The sequence below is a fragment of the Pollicipes pollicipes genome, unplaced genomic scaffold (assembly GCF_011947565.3).
Source record: "Pollicipes pollicipes isolate AB1234 unplaced genomic scaffold, Ppol_2.1 Scaffold_6052;HRSCAF=7182_pilon_pilon_pilon, whole genome shotgun sequence".
Classification (NCBI taxonomy): Eukaryota; Metazoa; Arthropoda; class Thecostraca; order Pollicipedomorpha; family Pollicipedidae; genus Pollicipes; species Pollicipes pollicipes.
In genome coordinates, this window is record NW_023596805.1 from 7,229,874 (window position 1) to 7,250,812 (window position 20,939).

The window sequence follows — 20,939 nt, forward strand, 5'->3', positions numbered from 1 at the left end:
ATGAGCGGTGTTGTTCAATAGAGACATTGCCCCAGCATGAAGCACCTTTGCCGTCGTTGTACACTTCGCTGAAAACACACTGCTGGCGCTCATAAGGGCGTCATTCCAGGATGCGTTCACCTCAGGCGCAGCGCAGCGGCCGTCGCCCGCCGATTCAGGGATGCGGACGGACACGCTCGGTTACGCCCCCGCCGCGCCCTCGAGCGGCACCGGTTCCCCTGGTTACGCGAAGCGGCACTCCCTGTCGTGCCCGCATTTGCCTGATGCGTTATTGGCCAGAGTTTTTACCGCTGGAAAGCCCGGCAGCGGCGGCGCCACACGTCTCTCCGCACGAGGGAATGGTCGGATTTCGAGCAAGGCGCGGTCGTTAAACTTGACGGGGCGCGGCTGAGACGGTCACGTCGGCTACGTAATCGTGACGCTACCGTGATTCCCGAGCAACGGGACTTTCCGAGCCCCGTGAGCCGCACTCACGAGTCTTGGCACCACTCTGCAGCCGCGTGCTATGTTTGGGACGCGCACGCGGACAGCGCCTTCGCCGGAACTGTCCGTCTCGGCGGCTGTCGGCGGGATGTCCGGCGTTCCACGGAGACTGGCGGCCGGCAGGAAGACGCGGGACTGATAGTGGTTAGGAGGCGGCTCGGCAGGGAAGATCGAGTCATTTGAGAGGAGAGGTCCGTCGGCGTGACAGTGCGAGCGCCAACTGCCGGCTCCTGCGCCTGAAAAGTGGTCAGCTTTGAAGGAGCTCACGTCCGATACACCAAGGAACGGAAGGAGGTGGTTGAAAAGTCGTCGAGACAGGTGGGTTGCTCTCGACTTGCAGTCGTTGTGAAGAAGCGCGCGGAAGAAGAATCTTCAAACCGGAGGATACTCAAAAGTCGAATTGCTCGGACCAGTCGTCTGACAACGACGCCAGCGCAGCCTAAGTCGCTGACCCGCCCGGACCTTCCCCATCAGCAGCAGCAGCGCGAGAACCATGGCCAGCACCGACCCAGCCTTCGCCTGCGTCATCCCGAACACGCCGGCCTTCGTTGTGTGGCGCGTGGAGCGTCCTGAAGCTGCGCGAGGTGCCTGCCGGGGAGCACGGCCTGTTCCACCGCGGCGACTCGTACCTGGTGTACTCGGCCGCCGAGCAGTTGGTCGCAGGTTGCGAGGTCACGCGGCGCGCTGGCGCTCCACATCCACTTCTGGCTCGGGTCGCAGACCTCTCCGGACGAGATGGGCGTGGCGTCGGCGATGGCGGTGCAGTTGGACCAGCTGCTTGGCGGGCGCCCGGTGCTGCACAGGGAGAGGGAGCGGTACGAGAGCACCGGTTCCGGTGTACTTCCGTGGCGGGATCCGGTACCTCGAAGGCGGGCACCGGCAGCGGCCTGCGCCACGTGGAGGATAGCTTCACGCCGCGCATGTTCCACGTCAAGGGGAAGCGGAGGGCGGTCATCAGCCAGACGCCAGAGGTATCCTGGAAGCACGTCAACGACGGTGACGTGTTCGTGATCGACGCAGAGCGCTTCGTCTTCGTCTGGTGCGGCCGCACGGCCAACGGGCTGGAGAAGATCCAGGCGGCGTATCTGGCGCAGTCGCTGGCGCGGCGCGGGCGGGCTCGTCGCGTCGTGATCGTCGCCAGCGGCGAGGAGCGATCCCTGACGGGCGACGAGCGCGTGGCGCTCGACGCGCTCCTGCCTCTGACGGAGAGGGTGATCCGCGAGACCGATGAGGCGCTCCTGGGCAGCGCGCCGCAGCGGCGCCCTGCGGAGGAGGTCTCTCTCTGGCTCTGCACGGAGGACGGCGGTCAGGTCAGCCTGCAGCTGGAGAAGACCGGCGGGCTGGTGCAGGGCGACCTCTCGCCCGATCACGTCTACGTCGTCGACGCCGGCAGCGTCGTCTGGCTCTGGGTGAGCCGGCGCGCCGTCAAGGAGCAGCGAGCGGAGGACCTGCGCCCCGCCGAGGCCTACCTCGCGCAGACGGACCGGTCGGCCGACGTTCCCCTCTGCCGCGTCGTCGACGGCTCCGAGCCGGCCGAGTTCAGGAGCCTGTTCGCCGCGTGGGTCGACGACGACGACCTGGTGTCGCCGGGCCGTGTCATTAAGCCGGTGCTCACCAAGTTTGACGCGGCCATGCTGCACAACAACAGTGCGCTGGCCGCGCGGACGCAGATGGTTGACGACGGCTCGGGCTACAAGGACGTCTGGCGAGTGGAGGGGAGCGAGCTGGCGCCACTGCCGGTGCGGGACCACGGCACCTTCCTCTCCAGCGACTGCTACGTCGTGCAGTACTGCTACCGCGTGGCCGGCCGGGAGCGCTACATCGTCTACTACTGGCTGGGGACGGCGAGCGACGAGGAGGCGCGCGCTGTAGCGTCCCAGAAGGCTGCTGAGCTGGACGGCAAGGTGGGTGGCAGGGCCGTGCTGGTGCGCATCGTCCAGAGCAGGGAGCCGCCCCACTTCGTCGCCATGTTCGGCGGCGTCATCGTCGTTCGCGATGGCGGCGCTGCCGCTGCCGCTGGCGACGCGGAAGCCTATGGCGAAGCGAGGAGCGCGACCGAAGCGGACGACCGGGCTCTCGGAGACGCATACCTGCTGCAGATCGCCAGCGTCGGCCCCCACGGCGCGAGGGCGTGCGAAGTGCCGCGCTGCGCGGCGTCGCTTCACTCCAACGACGCCTTCGTCCTGTCCACGTCCGCCTGCGTGTTCGCGTGGTGCGGACGCGGCTCCGGCGAGCAGGAGCGCGAGGCGGCGCGCGCCGTCGCCCATCAGCTCGACCCTCACCCCGTCGTCGTCGACGAGGCCGAAGAGCCGGCGCCGTTCTGGGAGGCGCTGGGTGGGCGCGGCGAGTACAGCCACGAGCCGCGCGCCGCGAGCCGACCGCGGATGCCGCCGCGTCTCTTCCACTGCTCGAGCCCGCTGGGCCGCTTCCGCGTCGAGGAGGTGGTCGACTTCGACCAGGCCGACCTCGGCGAGGATGACGTCATGCTGCTGGACACGTGGGATGCCGTGTTCGTGTGGCTCAGCGTGCGCGCCAACCGCGCCGAGCGCCGCCGCAGCGAGACGGTGGCGCTGGAATACCTCCGGTCCGACCCGGCCGGCCGTGGCACGGACACGCCCGTGTACCGGGTGCACCAGCAGGCCGAGCCGCCCATCTTCACCGGCTGCTTCGCCGAATGGGACGCCGACTTCTGGGCTGCGCAGCCGACCTGGCCGGCCGTGCAGCAGGAGGTGGCCGCCGCGCCGCTTCCGCCGCCGACGACGGGAGAGGACGCCGGCGAGAGCTTGCCGGTGTTCCCGCTAGAGGCGCTGCGCGCGCGCCGGCCGCCCGAGGGTGTTAATCCGGCGCGACGCGAGGAGTATTTGGCGCCGGAAGACTTCAAGGACGCGTTCGGCATGACGCGGGAGGAGTTCCAACGTCTGCCGGCGTGGAAGAAGGCGCAGAAGAAGCGAGAGGCCTCCTTGTTTTAGGTCTAGCGGCACTCCTGGCTAAGTCTGCAACATGGCAACATGGCAGCGTGGCATCCTGGCAACAACGAAGCGCGGCTCCATCACGGTTCCAACGTAGCAGCAGCATGCTTTGTTTTCGTTTGGAGGTAATTGGGGAGGGGGGGGGGGGGGCTGGTAGATATGACGGCGTTACAGTCTCTGTGGAACGCACAATGTTTTCTTGTTGAAGTCAGTGGAATTTGATGAGGGACACGAAAGGGGTGCGTGATGGGCGATGCGGATGCACGATATAACCAGGTCCACCCTCCCCCTCGTAAGATTGACGAGATAGCACGTGGGTAGCAGCATACTCCGCTGTTGAAAAGCACGCAGTTCAGAAATGTTTTGTATAGGTGTTCCAAATACCTTACAATGCACTGCGTGCTCGTAATCTTGCCTCGCCAACGCTTATCACGCTACATTGACCGCCAGCATGTGTCGGAAGTGAAATGCGATCGAATTGTATGCCGTTTAAAGTTGGATGAATGCAACGAGTGCATCTGGTGTTAATTGCTTTTGGTCATTTTTTGACATCAGCAGGCTAAATATATATGACCGCCTTGGAACAGCCTCTTGTCGTTTAGGTTGCATGATGAATGAAAAGAAGCGCAATGAGGCTCGAACCCAAGAAGCGATGATATGTGGAAATGTTTAGGCTAGATGGCGTCTTTAGTTAGGTGGTATTTAGGCATTTTGATGTGCGGACAACAACTAAACTCCTGTCGCCATCCCGAGATGCTCATGTTTTGCAAGTCGTGTATCTTGTTTGGATGACCTTACCTGGGCTGGCCCTCTCACCCAGCCTCGCCTGGCGTGCCACGATCTGACAGGACAGCCTAAGCATGCCCCACCGACTTGCCGTCCAATTAATGTGCTTGGCGTTCTATCACATGTGGTACTTTGTCCGCTTTAAAATGCTGATCAGGACTACTGACTAAACACATGGCAGATCACGCCCGCTACATCACAACCCGTTTCCACCAGAATTTTCCATTCCGAATGAATGGACGTCTGGGAAAACGACGGACGTGAGAACGGGTTTACGAATGATGAGAATTAATGGCATTGTCATTCGCCGGCAAGACGAGAGCGCCTCTGCTTACTGGTCCGTGTGGAATGTCTCAGCGTAGCACGGAGATTGCGTCGAGAAGATCATAGATCATACGAAGATCATAGATCATACGCTTCTGAGCCTGGCAGGGGAAAACAAATAACGTATTAGCAAGCCAAAGTTTTTACTTGGTGTTAACGGCCTTCAGTCTACCAGGTGATGTTTTTTAGACGACTTTGCAGCGGTAGGTAACGATTATATTACTACATTAATTTGTTATAGGCACTACAATGTTGTTTAACGAGCATCTCCTGGAACATTGAGGGTCGTTAACTCTACATAAAGACCTGAACTCATGACGTCGGAAACGAGGAGCTGAACACATTTCTTTCCGTCTTTCTTATATCAAACACATCACGGATCCAGCTCTGCTCAAAAATCGACGAACTCCGCTGCACCAGAATTGCTGCAGCATAGTTTGCCGTCTGTCCGTGTCGATCAAACTTGTTTGCTGAGCCTCTGAAGCATCTCCTGATGATCTAAGTCAAGCTCGAATGCGCAGGTGGCGCATGCACCCGACATGGCCCCATCAGTTTCGCAGCCTATCGCGCCACCTGAAGCGTGGGAACAAACATTGCTGTCACCGTACAGTCATTGCTCTGTTCCATCAAAACATGGTCTTAAATAGCCTCTAGCTCAAACCATGCTGTAACGGATAGCAATCCCTTTGTGCCACCGAAGCAAAGCCTTAACAAGGCTCCAGCCCAAACATCCCGGCCACTCATCTGTCCTTTCGTCTGAGCTGCGCCATTTTTGCCGCGCTCGTGCCGTCGCCCCGCGGCATCGGAGCAGCGGACTGCTCTTGCCGCACCGGGGAAGCCCGCCATGAACTGAGCAGGCCCCCGCAGCGGCGTGCCACCCCAGCCATCGAAGCAGTGGACTGCGTCTCAGCCGAAGCAGCCGAAGCAGCTGAAGCCGCTGCGCGGATGTGGCCGGGTGTGATTCAGGTGTGACTCGGATGTGACTTGAATGTGACGGTGTGACCGGTTGGATTAAGATGTGACTCGGGTGGGATTCAGATGTGACCGAGTACGACCGGGTGTGACTGGGTGTGAATTGTGTGTGTGTGTGTGTCTCGGGTGTGTGACTCGTATGTGTGACTCAGGTGCGTGACTTGAATGTGTGACTTGGGTTTGTGAGTCGGGCTTTGTGACTTGGGTATGTGGCTCGGGTACGTGACTCGGGCGCGTGCCTCGAACGTGTGACTTGGATAAGACCGGTGTGGCGCGAGTGTGTGTCTCGGGTTTGTGACTCGGGTGTGTGAGTTGAGTGTGTGACTCGGGTGTGTGACTTGGATAAGACCGGTGTGACTCGGGTGTAACTCGAAGGTGACTCGGATGGGACCCGTAAACGCTGTCGCACCGGACAGTCGGGCGGAGTTTGTCAGATCCTTCCGGCGTTTACGTCATTACCGGTCTCAAGGAGGTGTCGTCACCAACATTGAAAAAAGCACATCATTACTTATCTTGGGGATCATATCATCAATGCTGACGTTGAGGAAGACGTAACTGCCAACGTTGATGAGCATCTCATTACTTATGTCGGGAGGACAACCTCACTGACTTCGGAGAACTTATAGCTGCTGATGTCAAAAAAGAGGTCATTGAAGACCAGGAGAAGTATGCCGTTAGCGACATAGAGGAGAACATCAAAACCGACCCTTATCATGACGTCATTGCTGGCGTGCAGTACATCAGACGATGGTGTTGATGCACGGTTGTTCGGGGTGAACGCTTCCTGGCCGCGCCGTTGAGCGGGCTCATTCCAAGCAATGACAGCGTCAAGCTGTCAACAACCATGTCAAATGGTCGTCTGGAAAGCGTTAACTGTTGATTGATTCGGAGCTTCAGAGTCCGGGGATAGCTATTTGAAGTCGAAGTGAGACACTTGGCAATTTGTGCGCACAGATTTAGCCGTCCGGTTACGCCGTCCGGTTACGCAGAATATATGCTTTTTGGGCAGGGAATCTGCCCCTCGTGGTGGGAACGTGGGAAAGCACACGGCCGCGCTCCAACTATGTGGAAATAGACACCGAGAACGCGAGCATGGTGTGGGAAAAAGCTCATCCGCGTCCTCGGATATCCCATTTGATGGTTCTAGGATCCGATCGCATCCCGGGACATCCCATCCCAGCCTTTGACCAGGGACAAAACTCCGCTTTTGCATTGCTTGCTTGGGGCTGAGAATGACACAACTGTAGAGGCACACAGTTATCAGCTTATTAATCCACGCAAGCTGAACGAAACAGACAAAAGAAGCGAAACGAAAAAAGTCGCGAAGCATAATGTTTGGTTTCATCCCTGCAAAAACAAATACAGTGACGTTCAAGCTGGACCTCTTGATAATGGAATTGGTAGATGACGTTTGCGTCGCGGCTGCTGTGACTGCAGCCTTGCGAAGCTCGGTCTGCCATGAATAGTCCTACGCTCTTACAATTCTCCAGCAAGCATCGCTGCCAGCACTCCGCTGAAGTGAGCCAGCCTGCCTTGTTACGGTCATGGCCTGCGTCCTGGAACAATTCGGGATGCTCCAAACACGGCATGCTATCGACGGCGCTCGTGAACGCGGTGAGTCGAGCGAGTCCTTAAACTTGATCAGGTCCGAACGACTGCATTTCTGGTAATCTACTTGGTCTATTGCCCCGCTTAAAGCCCTGGTTATCGCGCTGGGTATCCACTCTACGGTCGTTTATGCTATAGCGCCGTGCTTGCGAGAGGGCTTACGAGACACTGGCAGCAAGCTATGCCGGCCTCGGCGGAAATGCCAGGCCCATTTTGAACATGTGGAGCGTTCGGAAATCAATGCCACACGCTGCATGGTATAGATGGAATCCGAAACTGCATGGTGATAAAGTAATGCTGTCTGAAAGCCTTAGCTGTTGACTGCTAATTTAAGTAAGTCATTACTTTACAGCAATGTCTACAGCACTTTACGGCATTGTTCAGTTCCTGGAGGTTAGAGGAGAGACGATGTACACCGAATTTTGGCATTTCGCACTATCACCAACCACATTCTTTCACATCCGTATTTAATTCGCATTTCACAATCTAAAGCATCTGTTAAGCGTGCGGTATTGCATCAAATTAACGACTGTTAAAGCCTTCAACTACCCAAACCTTATATTGACATCGCTCTGAAATTGCAAGTGGAAAGGCCTGGCCTACAAAATCAAGCGCCCATTCGTGCTTTAACGAAGTTATCTCGTAGTTATGAGTTGCTCTTGTTGTGAAAAACGGCCAAGCAATGGCAAACTAAAGAAGTACTACATAAAACTGTACCAAGCCGAAGAAATTTAAGGGCATTTGGAAAACGCCTGATGCTCAAGCGTGGCTCCATTTATCCATTAATTAATGTTCTACATAAATCATATATTTGCAAGAAGACCTTATGTGAATGAACGCGCATCCCACTGCGTCTAGGCCTTTACAGCCCACTTTGGACTAAACACCGTGAGGCTGGAGATTCTGGCGGTTGCAAAGCATACGCCACTTGAATTATGCTTGGATGTGACTTTTCGACGACATTTACAATTTCCCAAATTTTCACATCATTGGTGAAGTGTCACGTGATCAGGAATGCCGTCATCTAAGGTCAGTGACCTTTCCAACCACCGACGTGTTGGTTGGTGACTGGATGTGATATCATGTGCTAATCAAAGGAGCAAATTCTGTCATAGCTAGGTACTCTCAGAGTTAGTTTGCAAAACTCAACAGCATGACCGCGCCCAGAAAGCGTTTTTAAATCATGTTTCGTCATCTTTTGATAGTCTTAGAGATGAAGCACTCCCTTTCACTCAGTGACGTACCGTGATGATTGTTATGTCTGCGTAATAATATGATAGCTTTTTATTCTCATAAGCTTTGGTTCGTGAATACATCCCGGCACAATGAGCGGCTGCTTTGCAAAATGCATCTAAGGCATCCTCGTAAACAAAAACACTAATGTGTTCAAACACATTACCCAGGATATAAATATTTTCGGTCAAATTCATGACCAATGTTGACTTTTGGCGGATGAAGATATCCAGTTTGGGAGAGTTGCTCCGGACCGTTGGGCTTGATTGCATGCCATTTCACTGTGAGAATACCCCATTCAACCAGGCGAACGGACGACGAGGGATGCATTTTTGATTTTCAGCTGCGAACCGGACCCAGTCACCGACAGTGAAGTGAACTAGACCGGTTTGTGCGCGGAGGGAATCTGATGTCCACTTGTGGACATTAGAGTCCTTCAAATCTAAATACTCCACTCGTGGGCGTTGGAGCCTAGTGGACAAAGAGGCTTAAGGCTTGAAGCTTGATGCTTAAGCAGGGGTGCATTGCCTCTTGTGCTTGACTATTCTCTCATTATCTGTCTGTTTACGAGACAAGCTTCCCAGCGATTGATTTGCCTCGTTAAATCAATCACAAAACATATCCTAAATGTCTTATTTCAATGCAAATTGAGGAGCGATGATTTATATCACATGCCAGCACGGATGAGTGCATGACGTAGTCTGTCGACTGCTGCGAGCTGCTTGTTACTTATTCGAAAAAGTGTTCTTTTTATGAAGAAATATAGACTTTTAACAACATGCGCTTGCGCACGCTATCGGCGGTGCGCTGTTCTCTGCAGGTAGTATTGCACCCAATTGTGCAGTCGTTGCCTGATGCCGCCTGCTTAGCGCGGCAGTCAAGGATGCACGGGTCTCCTCACCCCCTAGCGCGGCAGTCAAGGATGTACGAGTCTCCTCACCCCCTAGCGCGGCAATCAAGGATGCACGAGTCTCCTTACCCCCTAGCGCGGCAGTCAAGGATGCACGTGTCTCCTCACCCCCTAGCGCGGCAGTCAAGGATGCACGGGTCTCCTCACCCCCTAGCGCGGCAGTCAAGGATGCGCGGATCTCCTCACCCCCTAGCGCGGCAGTCAAGAATGCACGAGTCTCCTCACCCCCTAGCGCAGCAGTCAAAGATACACGAATCTCCTCACCCCCTAGCGCGGCAGTCAAGAATGCACGAGACTCCTCAGCCCCTAGCGCAGCAGTCAAGGATGCACGTGTCTCCTCACCCCCTAGCGCAGCAATCAAGGATGTACGGATCTCCTCACTACCTAGCGCGGCAATCACATATGTGCGTGTCTTTCACTCCTTTTTGCATGACCTTGACACTGTCAGCGGAGGCATTTATCTTCGAGGAGAAGAGCGGTTTGGCGTGGAATGATCATGACTGAAAACAAAATGCAAACATGATGCTATTATCCCGCGAATTCAACAAAACCTTATGCTGTGGCTTTGACTTCTCCTCATGGCGTTAAAAAGAAAGGCTCTTTTCGAGGAACTTTTTGGCTGTAGGAATGGAAGTATCACGTGACCCATGCAACACGCGGGTTAAAAACTCAACAAACCAACTTCTCGGCAACAGACTCTCGCCTGCTGGACCAATCACAAAGGTTCTTCTCGCAATGGTAGCGGTGCACACGATCGTTGTCATGACTACGGTGGCCGCGGCTGCAGGAAAAAAGTGTAGTGCTGTTACAAAGCGCTGACAGCGTAATTTGGACTCGATAATGATCTAAATTGGTATTCTTATTACGTGTTGACGGTGTTGCAGTGACGCTGCCCAGTGACAGCTATTAGACTAACTTGTTCGGAGGTTTCACTAGATTATGTTTTTGAGACATACCCAAAAGTGGGACATTCCCTTCAAGGCAATGCACATTCAGATATCTACATGGCGAACAAAAGGCCTCCGAGATAAAGGCCTTAGAACAGGAACCACGGACACAAATATTCCTTAAGGTGCGCTATACGCGATATCACACTCAGCATTCTTACCTCACCATTGGTCAAAATCAATGTAAATGGCATGTGCATAATCCGCTGTAATGGCGACAGAGTTCTTACTACCACTCTTTGAGACCGGGTATCTGTCCATAAGCATAAACCCCCCCAAAAAACAAATAGTTCGTGGCGTGTACTTGATTCATCCATATGTATGAGCCATCTTCGCACAATATTTCAACGAAGTTTCCCTTTCTTCCTCACCGCAAACGCGCCTGATAAAAAGTGGCTGATAACGCATTCTTGGCACTCATCCCATTGCATCGCTGCTTACGGAAGAAAACTCAAAGAAATTGTGTTTACGGAAAGCATACTAACAAGCTAATTTTTGATTTCCTACCATAAAATTATTGCCAAAGTGTTGCGAGAAATGGAAGGGATGTCGCCCTCCGCGGCTCTGGTATAGCAACCACGGTATTTTTAACAGCAGTTTCAACATTGTCTTTGTACTCGAGTGTTTTATATAAACATTACGTACAGTGATGTATATATCCATACATATATATATATATATATATATATATATATATATATATATATATATATATATATATATACGTCAGGCATACATGTACGCATGCATACTTTTTAACCCCCCCCCTGTAGTGCCAACGCAAGCCGTTTCGACACCCCTGCGATCGTAGGACCGCCGCGGCGAGGCATCGTCGGGTCAGAGGGGGGGAGGGGAGGCGTATCCGGCTCGGCTGATTGGGCGGCTTCCTGTTGGCGCCACGCTGGGTCTGCGGCGGATACCGCGGCGAGTTTCCGGCGCCAGAGCGGAACATGGCTTCAGAGCAGTGGCAAGGCTGTGCCGCTCTCGCTCGGCGTCCGTTGAAATCGATGATGTAGACGCACGCGCGCACGCACGCACAGCGCAACACATGCACACGCACGCACGCACGCACAGCGCAACACATGCACACGCACGCACGCACGCACGACGTGCAACTGCGGCAGGTGTTATTCGGAGAGGAATGATTTGCTTTGGGCAAGGAAAATCATCAGCCACTCTTTTTTGTATTATGAGCTCACGGACGTTCAGGGCGTTGCTAGTTATGATGTTTTTACATTATCATATATTTGTTACACCAAAAGGTGACCACGCAGCAATGCCAAAAAATAATCGGTATATCTAAGTTAAGCCAACAATTTGAGGCCAGATCTGTGATTGATGTTTAGGAGCCATTAGGAAGGTATCATTGCGCTACGAACAACAAACACCCAAAATTCGAGATGACCTTGGGTTTTCCAGAACTATCACGGAATTCTTAGACGTGATTGTAAGACAAGCTGGACATATCCAAACTGATGTGTTCTCAAGACATCAAACGGCAAAACTTATCTACATTTTTCATCAAACCATCTTAACCACACCAAAATGGCTGTGCTATCAGGATCAGCTATGCGGTTGAAAAAGGCTGTAGCGGTCAAAATGACTGCATCCGACATAGTGAGATCTGAAAGCTAGGCTTCAAAAGCGGGCTATCACCAAGGAGCAATTAAACATAGTTGAACAATGGTTAAAAAACCAAGCGTAAACAATTTTTTTTTTTGCAGCATAGACGGAGCAAGAGCGTCAAAATGTTAATCTTGGTCCCGTTCATCAAAACCTTCTCTATAACCATCTGCCCAACATTAGACAATTGCTCAAAAATAAAGAACACGTCATGGACCACTTCAGACACTTGGGGAAGTATTTCCCAGCCAACCTCTCATATCTTACCGGAGGGAGTGAGCCTGAAGGATCGGTTGGTACAAGCAAAGACAAAAAAGCTTATGAACGGCCTGAAGAGGGGAAGACAGGAGTGTGAAAATTTGTGTCGTCTTCGGCGTATTCACAATGAGCATGATTTAGTAAAGAGCGCTAAAATGCCGTGTACGTCTGATCGAACTACTGTTTGTAAAACAAGCAGCGTGATACGTGTTCGCTATGCCAGAGAGACAGGAAGGCTCCACATACCAGATCGGCAAACCATCTATCAACATCCGGACAAAAAAAGCATCGGTGGACTAAACCGTATCTATCTACTTTAAATCGCTGGGCCACTCGGCTAACGACGCAACATTTGTTAGGTTGGAGAAAGTGTGGAGAAAAAAGCGTGATATGCAGGTAGGAGGCTCAGAGAGAGGGAGAGAGAAGATGAATCGCTCTGATGAAAAACATCACATCTTCAAAGGGGGCGTCACGTAAAAACAAAATTTGGTGTACAAAAGGCGTAAAGGAGTGCCTTAGGTGTGAGCTCTCCCACATGTAATGCATATATCTCGATCACTGTTTCGGCGGTAGGTAATGGCAAGAGCTATTCGTCGTTACTGATGTGGGTTGAAATAGCGCTGCAATTTTTCACCGAAAAATGTCGATATACATACATATATATATATATATATATATATATATATATATATATATATACACAAACATACAAGAGTTATGTATATCTCTGAAGCCTCTGTGAGACGTCGCCGTGTCCAGCATTCAGTCCCAGCATTCCTGAATCAACCCACCTTTTCACTAACGTCTCGCAAAGGCAGGCTAGGCTCAAAGTCGTCGAGATTTGCGCCGCTGGAATGAGCCACGGGATAAACGGGACGCATCGGCGTCGTTTCGTTCCAGTTTATGACACGGGTTCTGGAAGGCGGCGTCAAATCTATGGCTCCCATAATTCAGCAGACTCGCCAGCCGGGGACCTGTGAGATTGTATTGCGCGCGGGATTGATATTGACGTGGATTTTGTTGAATAATTGAATCAGGTGTCTGGCTAGATCCGCTTTTAGAAAAGCGCCGGGCCTCATAGAATGCCCAAGGCGGCGCTCAAGAGAAGTCAAGGCGGCGAAACAGGTGAGGCAACAGGCCCCGTAGCCGGACAATGTGGGATGAATGACTGCAGCTACTCGTTCCGAACGGATTTAGCGTGAATTATGTGGCGTCACATGGGTCACGTTGCGTCACGTCAATAGATTTAAAACACTTCAGGCACTCCCTCGGCATTCTGGATGTTTCTGTGACTCTGTTGCCGAGCAAAGCTGCTTTCTCCAACGCGATGCGATTTCAGCTCTCTCCACAAAGACCTTCTCGCATCGGAAACGTGTTTGATGAAATTCCGGGTGGTGCGGCTTTTCGGGTGATTGCCGTCTTTCTTGCTGGGCTGGAAGCGGCCGACTCGCTCACGGTGCTTGCGCCAGCCGAAGTCCGGCCGCCTTAGTGTGCAGTTTGCCCGCGGTCATGTGCAACAGAACAGCGTGGACAGTCAAATATGGAAAATGAATGACACTGATTAAAGAAGATGTGACAATGACGTAATTTTGTTGAAAACGAGAACCATTTCATTAGATTGAATGATACTTATAAGGATATGGAAATGCCTCATGATAAGGAAAAATAAAGTTAGGTACAATAGGGACATGATGCCAGCGTCCTTTATCTACATTCCTTGTCATTTCTTCTTTTTTGCGAAGTCCCTCTGTAACCTCGCACCGATCCAGACATGTGGGGGCAGAGTCGTGAGGTCACATGAATGCCGCGAATAACTCGAATATCGACTTATACCACGAGTGATAACACGGCATGACAGCCACGGATTGAACGAACATTTGATTATATTAGAATGGCCTTTCTCCCTGGATTATCCAACAAGTCTAGCTCCTTTTCTAGGCAGTGAACTTTCATCTTCTGTGCGTAACGTGGGCATCGCTGTGACCGAGGTCGTTGAAACCGGTTTGGGGTTCGGGCATTGAACACATTTCAAGCGAAAATATGTTTCCAGATTGGCACCCTAACAAGGGAACGCACCATGATCTTTGAACAAAACGCCAGCAATTCTGCTCAACTTTTTCCCACTCAGTTTTTCTACTCATCTTCACTGGAGCATTTTCATTTCCATAACAGCAATAAAAATCTCAGCAATTCTAAAACCCCAGGCTGAGGAGGCACGTGAGATGTAATGCTCTTGACCTGGCATGTCCACAAACAAATCGGCGTCGCTTCTTCTTTTGAACTGACGTAAAACAGTGACCGTCGGCGCCATCAGGCACACCGTCGGAATTATGGCAAAACTTCTGTCGTCAGAAAAGAGATCTGGCAGCACGGTAAAACGGTGAACTCACGTGACCTGAGTGACGAAGAAATTTCATCTCCTGCGGCACCAACTGGACACTAAGTTTCAGCAAATAAGAAGTAAGCGTTGGATTTTAAACTGTCACCAAAACATTGGTGTTTGTAATAGTCTACAGACCCATCACAAATCATGGAGACTGGAAGCAAGGTGAAATTATATTTCAATGTTGCTGTGACTTCTCATGTCAATCTCCTTCATACCGCTACAGTATTTAGTGTCAGCACTTCTAAACTTTGCCAAACATTGAATTAGTCATGAAACCACATTTCACATCAGTGCGACCGGCAGGGTCTGAGCCTCAGTAGCCATTTAGTAGGTTGAAACATTTTTAACCATAAGAAATGCCACCAAACGGAATCGACCTCTCTGACGGTTGTCGCGTGGTTGCGTCTCTGCATACCACACATCCATGGTCATATCCAAGCTCATAGCATGCTTTAACTGATCCTACATTTATCAACCAGGATCGATTTTTTGTCCACCTCAATGGAGTCACTTATAAATCGATACCGATCGTGCTGTTAGGACGTGCCAATGATATCTTAAATCAGTGGGAGCGTATCTGGAAAGATCGAGGATGTCATCGGATTCCCTTTCGCAAAAGTTCTCAGGGCAGAAATACACTCCTTGGCAAGATAAGCTGACCAAGGACTTGATGAAACTACAGTGACATTTGGTGGACGTCAGGCTCACCATCGCCATCCTCTAAAACATGAGCCCTTTCATAAGCTGTTGACGCTTTTTCAACAGAGTCATAACATTTTTATTTGGCTGCGGTCGGGTAAGGACATATGACTAATACCTCATACTAGCCGTATGTCCTAAATTTAGTATTGGGCGCATATAGCTTGATTTCTTTCTCGTTTGGGCTACACATTAATCACATGTGACTAACTTAGGGCGCCAATGGACGCAGCCAATACGCTTCTTCACATCTCTTTCGGCAGCTGTATTTCGCGAGGATTTCCAGCAAGCACATTTCCAAACACAAAGACACAAGGAGCACCAACTTCAGCACACATTTGTCTCGAAAGCACGCATGCTTCAATAATACGCCATCATCTCTACAACCGCATTATTCTTGGCACCACGCGTTGCTCCCAGCAGACGTAGTATTCTCAACAACATACAGTTATTTTGGACACCTATTAATGTTTATAACTTAGTCAGAGCGCAGCTATTGCAACAAATAAACGGAAAAATGCACGCGGCCTCGACATGTATGGCTACATTGCACCACTGGTGACAGCAAAAGCGACGTTGCAAATGCGTTTAGTATTGAGGTCAGAGCATGCATTAAATGATACCGGACGTAACAACGTCATCTACGGTTTTGAAAACTGCTCGGAGCATACTTTTGAAGCTGCTGCTTTAGTTGGCTTAAAGGCCTAAAGTGTATCTTTAATGGAGAAACGCACGTTTCGCCGCAGGTAAAAGGGGCCTCCGACACCACATGACTGGACAATTTGTAGGATTTATGTGTCGCAATTAAAATGCTACTTTGGCGCCGTCTAAACAAAATCCATGCCTAAGCAGGTTGGTAAAGTAATTGGTGACGGCAGCTTAATTTTCCGTCATACAGCCTAACATATTTATAATAAAAAAGCATATTTTCATGGATTGCATGTCTGAAATTCTGACGAGGTACTCTGAGTTCAGGACAAGAAAAAAAAACAGACAGGCAATCACGTGAATCAAAGCAAGACTACTGGTTGCGTCAGCGATGTGATGCAATGCTCCATATCAGGAAAGTGTTTTCCAAATCGAGGTGGCATCAACAACATATTCATAAACAAAGCCCACTGCTCCCCACATGCCTCACAAATCAGGTAACATTCTAATCAATATTAGCACGATAAGTTCGATACACATGGTTGGCAAACACAAACCATCTCCAGTCTCATCGGCATGCAATGACTGTCGGGCACGCGCGCACGGCAATAATAACCTCGGCATGTTTTGCGACCGCGCGAGAGCAGACCGCCAATCATCTGCTGGCAAATCCGCTCGAAAATCACTGGCAGTCATGGCGCCGGAGCCGACAATCTTGCCTCCACACTGTTCGAGACGGATTCGGGCAGCATCACTCGTGGTAACCATGGTGACGGTGGCGACTCCGCGCTGCTTGAGGTGGCCCGTACGGGCGGAATACTTTCTAACGGAGAATGCACCCGACGTACCAGTTTATGCCACGGCACTGAAATGAAGCACCCACAATTCTGTTAAGTAAACGACCATTAGCACAACACAGATGATTATCATCACGCCCTCAAATAAAACAATGCACGTTAAAGAGTATTTGACTAGCAGCGTATTTATTAGCCAGCATGTCCAGTGTCGTCACAGTTTACGACTTCGTTGTGTTTGGAACACGCATGCCCCAAGCATCTTAGTCTTGCAAGTTACAAAGTTTATGTGTGCGTTTGTTCTTCTTCTATGTGCGTGTGTTATCCGGTGTCTGTTATGGCTTTAAATTATTTGGGACTAGTGACCCAAAATCCCCCTTCTGAGCTGAATTGCCCACGTTTCCCTTAGCGCCGGCTACTGGTAGCAGACCACCTACCCTTATTTCAACATAAAACCGATACCTTCATATCTAGATATTTGCATGATGGGTGTCCATCATTTTCACCAAGGTTTTAATCCCATGCTGCTGTATGTCGATGCCAGAGCGCACTGTGGGGCTGGTGGCGTCCTCACCTTGATACGGCCGTCACTGGTAGGTTGCGACGCCAACATCCCCGATAGGTGGCGCTCCGTCCAAGCCGATGTTCGGTAACGTGTTTCGCACTAAAGTGTTGTCGATTTGCGTGGTGATCGGAGCCTGAAATAATAAAAATGGCATTTTTATGTGCTTCTTTTGGGTTACCGAAAAGTTGTTAGGAATAATTGTGACGCTTATGGCCACGAGCATAAAAATACATGGCTTCCGGGATGATCGAGAGGCTCATTTTTTGTTTTGCCAACTGCCCATCTCCCACCTACCCGCTGGGCAGCATGCATTCCGAGTACCTTTCTTGCCCTCAGCGCTATACCACAGCGTTGAACATATCAAGACTGGCCTGAACACATTTCCCCATGATGGCATCGGTTTTCGAATGTTTCCACGCTCTAAATATATTGCATCTTTTTGGAAACGAATACAAAAATCGCACAGACTCAGCATTCAGACACGGCAAACTTTGACAGCCCATTGATAGTCCTTGCTTGATTGCCATAGACACAGAGGTTGCTCTGTCACCTTTCTCTCCTTTCTCTCACCATTACAACAGCCCTTCCTCATGCCAGGGGCTGGTACAAACCTGTATTTTGACGGCATCTGACGGCGGTCCGTAGTCGTTCTGGGCGAGCGCGGTAGGAAGGTTGGACGCCAGTAACGCTACCTGTCAATGGTAATCCAAACTAAAAGTTCGCGCCTATGGATAAAAGCCCAGGGTCACGCACGATCGCGAGCCCGGAAACAAAGGTGTCGCTGTGCCGATGCTTGTACCAGTTTATGATGTCCTCAGCGCAGGCACACGTTTCGTGGTATCGGCTACGTTATCTCAGTATCAGACCAGGCATCACTCGGCGACTTAACATCGCGTGCCGGTCTCGGCATCGAAATCCTACTCCTCTTTTCACGATATGGTCGCAAACGCAGGCACTACGCGGGTCTGTGAGGGCCCCTATCAGGGACATTCAAACGTTCCAACGTGCGCAAGCAAACCTGCGCAACGCGCAAACGTGCACACGTCGTAATGCTATGCCATCTCAGATACATCCTAAGTACACCCCGATTTTTCCACCACCCCTCCTCATCCCTGTTCAAACCACACCGCAAACTGAACCTACCCTCCCTACAGCCCATCACAACTCAAACCACACGGAAACTACACTTTTAACTGACAGGATATAAAAGCGACACTCCAGATACACCTGAGCTTCATCTCATTAGTCGCACTATTTGACATTATTTTGATTGCCATGATTCATGTTGTGTGGCATTTTCATGATTATCATCGTTTGCATTATTTCACATTATCATGGCAACCATTATTTGAATAATTTCATTTAATCACGAATGTCGTTTTGCATCATACGCAATGAGCATTATATCGCTGATATATTATCAGTTGTTCATCGTCATTACATGATCATCATCATCAACATCATTATCATGTTTGTATAATAATTATCATTGTATCATTATCGTTATTACATTAATAAGCTGTTCGACTCTATCCTTAATGTCATTAGTTACATGGCTTGCCATCATAAGGATAACATCATAAGCATGGCTTTCGGTGTGCGTTCTCACCCACCTGCTGCTGTAGCGGCACGCTGTAGTCCTGGCTAGGGCCCGTCGCCGGCTGGGGCTGAGGCGCGGAGTACTCCTGACCCGGGCCGGCCCCGGAGCCCCCTCCCACGTCCACGTAGTTGTTGGCCGCCGGCGACGTCGCTCCACTGTAGACTACACCGACCAGCTGCGGCTTGCTGAGAGAATCACTCGCTTGGGATGGTGCGCTGTAGGTTTGTCCCGCTGGCTGGGATGGTGCGCTGTAGGATTGTCCCCCTGGCTGGGATGGAGCGCTGTATGATTGTCCCGCTGGCTGGGATGGAGCGCTGTAGGATTGTCCCGCTGGCTGGGATGGTGCGCTGTAGGATTGTCCCGCTGGCTGGGATGGTGCGCTGTAGGACGGTCCCGCTGACTGGGACGGTGCGCTGTATGATTGTCCCACCGGCTGAGATGGTGCGCTGTAGGATTGTCCCGCTGGCTGGGATGGTGCGCTGTATGACTGTCCCACCGGTTGAGATGGTGCGCTGTAGGATTGTCCCCCTGGCTGGGATGGAGCGCTGTATGATTGTCCCGCTGGCTGGGATGGTGCGCTGTAGGATTGTCCCGCTGACTGAGACGGTGCACTATAAGACTGACCAACATCTACCGCTGGAGCACTATAGGACTGCCCAATCGGCTGGGATGGGCCACTGTAGGATTGACCAACGCCTGCAGACGGAGCGCCATAGGACTGCCCTACCGACTGGGATGGACCACTGTAGGATTGACCAACGCCTGCGGACGGAGCGCCATAGGACTGCCCTACCGACTGGGATGGGCCACTGTAGGATTGACCAACGCCTGCAGACGGAGCGCCATAGGACTGCCCTGCCGACTGGGATGGGCCACTGTAGGATTGACCAACGCCTGCAGACGGAGCGCCGTAGGACTGCCCCACACTCCCCTGCAACAAAACAGGAGCATTTCGGCGTGAGGTACACAATGTACACAAACTTTCCGCCATCGGGTTGACCAGGAATTTGTACCTATTTACGATTTATTTCAGAAGTCTCACGAAATCGCTCATTGGAAAAGAGAGAACATCCGAAAAGCACACATTTAAGCTAACAGCGAACATTCCCAACGTCTGATGACCGCACGCCAGCAACTGACACTAGTGACCTCGCCCATCAACTATACGAAACTCCACTTACCTGTTGGCCGCTAGGGGCGCTGTATCCGCCGGTAGGCCCCTGGCTGAGATCGGGCGCCGGCACAATGTACATGCTGACCGGAGCGCCGTAGGAGGCCGACGGCGATGTGAAGTCGCCACCAGCCGGCGCTGAGTAGCCGGAGGAGGGGGCCGGCGCGGTTCCGTACCCTGAGACAAGATCAGGTCGTGGTCAGTGTTGCGATGTGGCGTGGTGGACCACCTGCGTCATTGAGTATTTTCAAGGTTCCTCAAATATCCGGTTGGGCTAATGACGCGTGATGGTGCTAAAAGCCAGCTGAGTTTTGCAGGAAAACCCCATGAGAGCCACCTGTGAGGAGGCCACTGCATAACAAGTCGTAAATTTTCCAGGCAAACTGGGTTCACCAATGCCACCTAGGCTTTCCATAGCAATATGGTCAAGCTCACCTACAACGATATCGGCTCCACCTCCACCTCCTGAGTATCCACTTCCACTTCCACCTCCTGAGTATCCACCTCCGCCGCCTCCACCATATCCGCTTCCTCCTCCTCCTCCTCCCGAGAATCCTCCTCCACCGTCTCCACCATATCCTCCTCCCCCATTTCCTGAGAGGCCACTTCCTCCTCCACCGTGTCCTCCTCCTCCTTCACCTGAGTATCCCCCGCCTCCTCCTCCGCCGCCATCATACCCTCCCCCTCCTGCTCCGTATCCTCCACCTCCCCCTCCTCCACCTCCACCATATCCGCTTCCTCCTTCGTGTCCTCCGCCTCCTCCTCCACCACCACCATATCCTCCTCCTCCACTTCCTGAGAAGCCGCTTCCCCCTCCACTATGGCCTCCTCCTCCTCCACCTGAGTATCCTCCGCCTCCTCCTCCGCCGCCATCATATCCTCCCCCTCCTCCTCCGTGTCCTCCGCCTCCTCCTCCACCACCACCATATCCTCCTCCTCCACTTCCTGAGAAGCCGCTTCCCC

General features: G+C 51.9%; 2 protein-coding genes across 2 annotated transcripts; one reads left to right on the forward strand and one right to left on the reverse strand.

The window, feature by feature from the left end:
- The first annotated feature begins 976 nt into the window (after positions 1 to 976).
- LOC119104743 (gelsolin-like) lies at positions 977 to 3,452 on the forward strand. Its single transcript, XM_037228462.1, has 3 exons — positions 977 to 1,038; positions 1,367 to 3,200; positions 3,252 to 3,452. The coding sequence occupies exons 1-3, from the start codon at positions 977 to 979 to the stop codon at positions 3,450 to 3,452; spliced, it is 2,097 nt and encodes a 698-aa protein (XP_037084357.1).
- An 11,996-nt stretch (positions 3,453 to 15,448) lies between these two features.
- On the reverse strand, positions 15,449 to 20,453 carry LOC119104612 (translation initiation factor IF-2). Its single transcript, XM_037228333.1, has 6 exons — positions 20,412 to 20,453; positions 19,987 to 20,153; positions 18,815 to 19,736; positions 17,817 to 17,893; positions 17,215 to 17,338; positions 15,449 to 16,711 (listed from the first exon to the last, which is right to left on the reverse strand). Exons 2-5 carry the CDS (start codon positions 20,056 to 20,058, stop codon positions 17,228 to 17,230), a joined length of 1,182 nt encoding a protein of 393 aa, XP_037084228.1. The 5' UTR covers positions 20,059 to 20,153; positions 20,412 to 20,453; the 3' UTR covers positions 15,449 to 16,711; positions 17,215 to 17,227.
- Between the last annotated feature and the right edge of the window lie 486 nt (positions 20,454 to 20,939).